This window comes from Cetorhinus maximus, chromosome 6 (genome assembly GCF_964194155.1).
Source record: "Cetorhinus maximus chromosome 6, sCetMax3.hap1.1, whole genome shotgun sequence".
Lineage (NCBI taxonomy): Eukaryota > Metazoa > Chordata > Chondrichthyes > Lamniformes > Cetorhinidae > Cetorhinus > Cetorhinus maximus.
The window spans coordinates 35,031,954-35,040,705 of record NC_135884.1 but is presented as its reverse complement, the minus strand read 5'-3'; the positions used below and the strand labels follow the sequence as shown (position 1 = coordinate 35,040,705).

Here is an 8,752-nt window from a genome sequence, read left to right as displayed (position 1 = left end):
TAAGAATAGATGACAGGACACTCAAGGTACAGCTCTACTGGGGGTGGGGTGGAAAGACTGACAAGGTATTAGTTGTAGATTTTAAAATAATGGAAATAGGTGGGAAAAGAAATATCTATATAAACTATTGAAAAAAACAAAAGGGAGGGGGAAGAAACGGGGTGGGGATGGGGGGAGGGAGTTTAAGATCTAAAGTTGTTGAATTCAATATTCAGCCCGGAAGGCTGTAAAGTGCCTAGTCGGAAGATGAGGTGCTGTTCCTCCAGTTTGCGTTGGGCTTCACTGGAACAATGCAGCAAGCCAAGGACAGACATGTGGGCAAGAGAGCAGGGTGGGGTGTTAAAATGGCAAGCGACAGGGAGGTTTGGGTCTTTCTTGCGGACAGACCGCAGGTGTTCTGCAAAGCGGTCGCCCAGTTTGCGTTTGGTCTCTCCAATGTAGAGGAGACCTCATTGGGAGCAACGAATGCAGTAGACTAAGTTAGGGGAAATGCAAGTGAAATGCTGCTTCACTTGAAAGGAGTGTTTAGGCCCTTGGACGGTGAGGAGAGAGGAAGTGAAGGGGCAGGTGTTGCATCTTCTGCGTGGGCATGGGGAGGTGTCATAGGTAGGGTTGAGGAGTAGGGGGTGATGGAGGAGTGGACCAGGGTGTCCCGGAGGGAACGATCCCTACGGAATGCCGCCGGGGGGGGGGGGTGAAGGGAAGGTGAAGGCGTTTGTTTTCGGTCTGGGGACGCAGATTAAACCGAAATAATTGTAGCATCTGTACCAATGTTGCTCGACTATCATTTATTTAGCAAGCGAATGCTTTGTAGGAAGCGGATGGGTTAGAACTCGGCATGGGGGAGAAACGGTCTGTTAAAACGCAGAGTGGAGGAGGAGGCGGCTCTGGAGCTGGTTTCTGACGGCAGGGCTGGTTGTAACTAGGGAGGGAGAAGGAGTCGGGTTGGTGTTTTCAGCCGGTTGAACAAGCAAATACTAATGTTGGAACATAAAAACAAGAGGGATGATCAGTTGTTTGGGGTGCAGAGGTTGTGTTCAGCGAGTCACTTGGGTCGGGTGCGACAAATGGCTGAGGAACTGATTTGAAGCCAAGCATTGGAATTTGGACATTGGAGTATTGAGAGGATGGCGTAGACTCCGACCAGTTCCAACTAAAAATGACAAGGTCCTATGAACTCTTGGCCCATATAGAACACTTAGCATTTTCTGACGTTTGTTAAATCCTTCTTTGCATTTCTGAAATATAAATAGTAAAGTACATTCTTGGTAATGTCGAACAGTTAACACGTACTCAGAGAAACTCTCCAAGAATATTTGGGAAATATCAGTAACAGTACAATCAGTACGATTTTGGGCCTGAGCAAGCAGAGGTTAGAGGTCGAAGAATTGCTTCCTACTGAACTTCTCTCTTGTCTATTTGCCTTTACAATTAGGACCTGCAGCTTTATTACTTAAATTATTTTTGACTGTATATATTCCCCACACTTAGTTGCCCTGAAGCCATTGAGAGTTAACACTGTAGACTAGAGCTACATGTCGGGTAGACAGGAGGGCATTATTGAACCTGCAGCACTATTGTGAGAAAGGAGTTATTGAACAAGCAAAAGCATATCATACTCTGTTTTATAAATATTTTGGCTGAAGAACTGTCAAAATAGAATATTCCCCCAGCAACTTAGAACCATAGAAAAGTTACAGCACAGGAGGCCATTTGGCCCATCTTGTCCATGCCAGCCTGAGGTCACCCAGGTGCCCTTTCTAATCCAACCTTCCTGCACCTAGCCCATAGCCTTGCAGCTTACAGCACTTTAGGTGCAGATCCAAGTACTTTTTAAAAGAGTTTAAATTTTCTGCCTCTACCACTAACTTGGGCAGCGAATTCCAGACACCCACTACCCTCTGCGTAAAAAAGTTCTTCCTCACGTCTCCCCTACACCTTCTTCCACTTATCTTGAATCTATGTCTCCTGGTTCTAGAATTCTCCATCAAGGGAAACAATTTGATCCTGTCCACTCTATCTATTCTCCTCATAATTTTGTACACCTCAATCAAGTCACCTCTCAGCCTTCTTTCTTCTAAGGAAAATAACCCCAACCTATCCAATCTCTCCTTGTAGCTACTTGCCTCATTCATCAACTTTCAGAACAAACCAGATATACTAGGATGCTAAGCGTGACAGTTTTTGAGATAACGCACAACCGGTGGTCCTTCAAAGATGTAGCAGAATGCAAATTTAAATAAACTTTGAAATATGGTTGGAATGACCCAAAATTAGCTCCAGTGGAAGGTAACACAGAATAGTAGAATTCCACTTCACACTTGTAATTCTCCCTATACCAAAATCTCACTACATTATTGGAGAGGTACTCAGTGAAGGTGAACAAGATGCTTCCCATTGAGATGGAGGAAACAATAAGGCATCTGAAATTGGGTTACTTTGGGGCACCCCATAATGTTTGAATCAGTAGTGCCATTGTTGAGGGTTTTGGAAAAAGCTGCCTGCCTACTATCTCCACTTGGGAGTTTATGTGGTGTGGAAAGATCAAAAAAAAGAGGAAATAAATACTGTAAAAACAGAAAGAAGAAGCAAACCCTTTCATCTCCTACTTCCTGAGTGGCTTGAGTGCCTTCTGTTTGTGGTCTTTAAAACAAAAAGACCTGAAGCAAACCAAGTTTTGCTACAATAAAGATATAAAAGCAAGCTAAGAAAAAAAACCTTGTATTTATTTTTTATTCAGAAACAGAGTGGCCTGGATATTGCAGTTGTAATTAAGTCAAAACTCAGTGTTCACTATCATTACTCCATGAAATTTAACAACTTCTGACAGCACATGTGCAGTGAAACACAGAAATCGAGGAGATGCTGTCATCAATTCCCTGTTCCTTAGACTGTGCTGTTTATGTCTTCATGAATTGTCATTAACTTCCACGTTATATGCTATTAGTCTTACTGTAAAAACTCTTGGAAAAGTTACACAGTATCAAATGAGGCATGACTGGGTTTTAAGCGATGTACTAAATCACAATTACTTCTGAAGAACCTCTCTGGCTCTGAAGAACTAATTTTATATTTGTGGAATATCAAATTTCTCCATTATGATTAAAATTCAATAGATTTCTAAAATAATTAAAACATTTTAATAGTTTATATTTCAACTTCTACCTTAATTCCATTTTTGTGTCCCAATATATTTTTTACTCTCTGTAAAATGAAAAAGTGAAACATAATCAATGCTTTTTACTTGGCAACGTTTGTGTCTGTGTCTGTGTGACATTTTCAATGTAATTGACTGGTTATCCTGCTAGTGGTGCCAGAATTAAACTAATGTTGGGAAAGGTGAAATCAACAGCACAGAGGTTGCCCTGCAAGAGCAGCTCAGCTAGTCCCACTCCCTTGTAATTTCTCCCTAGTCCTTTACCAATCAGAGGTCACTTGCCAACCAATCAGCACTTCTCATGAAGTATAAATTGTTGTCTCCTTTAGAATTGGTATTCTTGCGAATCTGTCCTGATGAGTGCAAGATGAAAAGCTTTGACAGCATGTATGTCTTTCAGCAATACTCAGGAACAGGATTACTAAGGTCTAAAGATACTTGAAATGGAATGAAAATAATGTGCAAGGAGTGAATCCATTATAGAGAGCAACAACATTAGTCAGAAGATTTCTTTTATTTTTATCCTATAACATGCATATTTAAGATTCTTACTGTACATTAATCTTTATTGGATGTAGTCAAAAATGAAAGAGGTAAAAAAAAGTTTATTTTCATCCCTCTTTACAACCAACTTCTTATACGCTATGGTTGAGCATTTATTTACTCATGTATCTAGATAATACAAATGTCAGGGGAACTAAAACTCTTGCTAGCAACTGCAACATTTATTGAATTATTAGGTTGAACTTTTTCAAAGAAAGCATATTCATCAAGCTGTTCTTTTGAAAAGTAACTAATTATTCCTCTATAAGATTATTCCAGCAGGCAAGGTGACTTTCTTGAATAAGTCTATTGGATTTTTTTTACAGTTGAACCTTTGCCTTATAATCTGCAAGAAATAGAATTGAGGCTACTTAATAGTACCTTATTGAAAGGCTGGGTTCTTCACTTACATTGCCCATCATCATTTATTTATGCTTTATCCTTTTAGTATTTTCAGCCAAAAAGAGGTTTTAAAAATGAAGGATGTTAATCATTTTATCATATTTTGCACTTATGCTGAGAAAGATAAACAATAAGTAAAACTAAGAAATGAAACATGCACTCACTTTATAGGTAGCAACACAATTTAGCACATCCAGGTTAAACAGAACAAACTTTGAAAATGCAAAACTCCCCCAATTCACCCAAATAGATGCATTAGCTCCAGAAAATCATCCCCATATGATACATTCTTTTCCATGATGTATATTTTCATGGACTATAATTGAACCTGCCCGTTGAATCACATTTGAAAGCAGTTTGCTGTTGCAAAATCATATTGCTGATCAATGAACTTAGCCTACTTCAATTCATTACCTTTAGACCCCTTAACAGTGAGAGAAAGAGAGAGCCAAAGACGAATAGAGAGAGGAAACTTTTTTTGACAGTTTTGTATTGAACCTTTGGTCATAGAGGTGGAAAGATATTGCAGAATCCAATCCTGGAGAATAATGTAGTTTTCATGGAAAAAATTGTTGCAGGCTATAGATGGTTACCTTGATCTCAAAATATCCACTAACAAGGACAGTTTCGTCTCAAGTCATAAATAACAGCATCCACAGTAAATCATACTACTTCCCATTAGACCCATACCACTATCATACCTTCTGCTTCATCCAGCAGGGTTCAGTATCATAAACGTCTCCACCACCAAGTGCTGACCAGAAGCATGCTCGAATGGAGCATGGTGGGTGCTGCTTTTTTAATCTCTATTTAGAGATGCAACACTCCACAGTCATAATTCAAGAATTCAAGAGATAGTGCAACTTACCAAATGACTGTAAACAAACTCAACTGACAGTTAAGAGTATGATTAAAATGCATTTGTTCCCTTCTCAACCCCAATGCGATTCCAGCACTTGAATGCTAGAACAATTAAACTTATTTCCACAATTAAAAAAAAATAAGATTGTCTATCATCGGAATATTTATGCATTACCAATATTTCATTAAGTATAATCATTACAATAGCAACATAATTCAGAGAATTCATAATTCATTGATAGAATAAAGAAATAATAACCAGGACATCTTATTTCTGAAAACAGCTTTAGCCTATTTGTGCAGTGATCTAGTCATCTCAATTGAGCTGAATGACAAAGACAGAGAAAAGTCTCGGCAATGAACGAAAGCAGGGTAGATAAAGCAACATCTTACTTATTGGTAGCATTCTTCACACAAAGATTTATCTGTAAGATTAAAGGTTATTAAGAAAGTTATATTTTTGAAGATATCTTGAGTGAACTATTTTGTTGTTTATTGCACTTACTTAATGAAATTTCTTTGCCCGGGACTGATTTATTTTTAAAATATTAAATTGAACCAATGTGTTTCACTTCAAATAAATGTTCCAGAGTTAATATATTTTATTTATTTCCCAACTTTTGTTATCTCTGTTAAAGCAGATGATATTGTCCAGAATTGTGTTCATGATGTTTATTATTGTAGTGACTTTTAGCAACTGTTTTATAGAGAAATTTTTATAATGGTACATTGTTACAAACAAATAGCCACACAAATGCAATTCCCTACCAAAACTACAAGAAAATCTCCACTAAACAGTACTGCTTGCAACTGTACCTTCCCTACAACATCATTGTTGAAAGAGTTACTATTAACCATAAAAGCTTTGAAACCACCTTCCACAGATTTAAATGCAAGAACCAAGCAATCAAAACGAAAAAAAAAACAATAATTTTAACTTCTAAAATAAAAATTACACATTTAATAAATTATGGTAAAAATTTGTGCGTTTTATGAATCTGGCCTTGAACTGAAAATGGGAATGCATTGCATTGCTATTGCCATTAAATGGTGAAACATAAATTGCCAAAATGAAGATTTGACTGGGAAATCTAGTAAAGAATAGTGCTTTTCTGTAATTTATGTTCCTTTTTATATACTTCATGCTTTTATTTGCTGGCAATACTCTGTCTTTCAAAATCTTGTTTATGTAATTTGAAAGCACCACCAAAAATTGTTAACTAATGCTCTTAATAGATGTAATTGGGGCATCAGCATTCAGTCAAGTCATATTGTTTCCTGGGAAATTATCACAGCATCTCATTTTATTTGCAATTCAAAGCAATACAGTTTTCATTTATCAATGTTAGGCGAATTTCTTATTGCTTTCTGATCTCGTGTTTTGCAGAGAAGCTGAAAACTCCAGGATAATTTTAGCACTTTTGCGGGGCCGCTCCATTACCACAGAATGGCCACAGTTTTCCAAGAGATCCACTCTACAGCCAGGAATGTTATCAGCAAGGACTCCAGCTCCAGAAACATCCAGTACCTAGGCACAAGAAGGGCAAAGTGCAGGATCTTTAGATCACTATTGTTACAATCCCAGTGGAGGAAAAATAATTAAAATAACCAAATTTATTGAATAACATCCAAATGAAGAAATTACCAACAACATTCCAGTTTTTGTAGCTTTTACTTGAACTTGAATCAGAACCAATGCAAATTAAACATGAATTAACAGGCAAATGATACTTGAAGTAAAAAGGTAAATTTCACTTTAAATAGTTGATGCAACAAAGATACATTTTATGCAACCACAAGCACTCCTATCACTTCCTGCATAAATATGTCACTCTTAGCTATACAGTTGCACAGTCTGCTGTTCTTTGTTCATACAGGGTAGGTCAGGAGTCCTATCCGACAACAGCTTTCACCTCCATGTTTCACAGCTACGATTATCATTAGCAGGGCGCACTTCTATGAACCCGCTCGCCCTCCAATCACAACAGTCCTAATGGAGTAGATTTCCAGAGTTCTGTTTGAACCGACCAACCAATTACACCCCGCTTCACGATTTGCCCGCTTCTGGGAAAATACCCAGGTCTTTGGCATCTCTGAGCTATTCTATTCACACAGTTTCCCAGTTTTTTGACCTTTTTAGTTGATCTGTGCCAGTACTTCCAAGAGCTCCTTTCTCCTTTTCTGCCAAAAAGAAAAACTCTTCCGGAGAGTGATTTGCTTGCTCTCCTAATTTGCTCTTTTTCTGTCTTTGTCTGCTTTCTCTGTGTCTGCATCTGGGCCTTCGACCTCCAGCTCCTTTTCTTTGTGTCTGCCGCTCTGCTTTGTGTCTGTCAGCCACACGCTTTCTTAACTTGCTTCTTGTTGGTACCGCTTCCAGATTAAGGGTTGCCAGTGGTCACATGGATGTTATGGCACAGCGGATAGTAAATGCTACACAGCTCAACTCCCAGAAGGAAACTTGAAACAACTGCCACGACTATTTTGCAATTTGTATTTTTAATTTGAGACGCATATCTTGAATTCAGTAGTAATAAGTCCACCGAGTCTTAGAGGTATTTTACAAAACTAAATGAACCATTCATTAATAAAAAATAATTCTAAGCACATACATGGGTTACTACTAAGATTACTCCTAGCTCCCCTACTTAATCTGACTCCCAGTTACACCCCCGTTAAGGCAACAGTAGAAACAAAATAGATTTTAAGAGACCAAGGCAAAGCAAACAACACCCTGAACAGGGATATTCACAGTGAATTCTCTTAGCTTCGGTTCCTATAGAAAGCAGTTTGGTACATAGAGGCTGGAGGATTTTCACACTTGTTAGGTCTTAGAATTCCTTCTTACACATAGCCATCTCTCCTTTATACATATTTTCCCCTTGGAATGCAAATTTCATTGTTTCAATATGTCTTTGGACTTTTCCTTTCTAATAATAAAAATCTTACATATTTCCAACTTTATCAGTAAGCTTTGGGAAAAATAAACACACTGGCCTCTTCTGACTAAGTGTAACCTTTCACCCTCTCCTTTGAAATTCTAACTACTCGGGCTTATCTAAAATGCAAATTTTCCTTTACAGCTCACATTCTAAAACTTCAGCCATGTTTACTTATTTACCATTTCAAACCTAGCTTCTCTTCTGATACATCAACGCCTTCAGGCCAGCTGTCTTTAATTCAATTAAGTCCCTTTCCCCACCACGGACTATCCAAACCCCAGTATTCATACTTTACAATAAATTCCAATAACATTACAAATATTATTATACTTTCATGACATTCCCCTCCTTATTGAAAAATGAACTGTCATGATTTAAAAAGATGGCTTTATTTTCTTAGCCCATCTTACGTTATCTCCTATACTTATTACACTATTATATTACTAGATTCATGCATTAACATAACAATATACATACAAATCCTTCACATCAACAGAAATCAATCCAGTCCAGTGTCCAGGTTTTAAATGTCCAATTTTTTCTTTAAGCTTCAAACTCTCGACAATGCATCTGCAATCAGGTTTTCTCGTCCAGCCACATGTAAAATCTGTAGATTAAATGGTTGCAGTAATAAACTCCATCTGAACAGCCTTGCACTTCGGTCTGAAATCTGCCCAGAAACTTTAAAGGATTGTGCCCTGTATAAACAATTGTCTCTGACTAATTGTTTGCAACATTGTTAGGGGGAAATTAAAAATGCTAAAAGAGAATACAGTAAGAATTTACTGAAAAACCCCTAAAATCTCCAGGCAGACATGGCTGCTAAACATACTAAGAGTTGAAGATTACC

General features: G+C 37.9%; 1 protein-coding gene across 2 annotated transcripts in view; it reads right to left on the bottom strand.

Annotated features, from left to right (window-relative positions):
* Nucleotides 1-3,658: 3,658 nt before the first annotated feature.
* The window catches only part of abhd6a (abhydrolase domain containing 6, acylglycerol lipase a), a 100,671-nt gene continuing 95,577 nt past the window's right edge, over nt 3,659-8,752 (bottom strand). The window contains exon 9 of one of the 2 annotated variants that reach the window (XM_078543601.1): nt 3,659-6,491. In XM_078543601.1, the coding sequence (XP_078399727.1) occupies nt 6,309-6,491 (183 nt within the window). In that variant the 3' untranslated portion in view covers nt 3,659-6,308. The remainder of the gene's footprint in view (nt 6,492-8,752) is intronic. The other variant, XM_078543600.1, reaches the window with a different exon arrangement.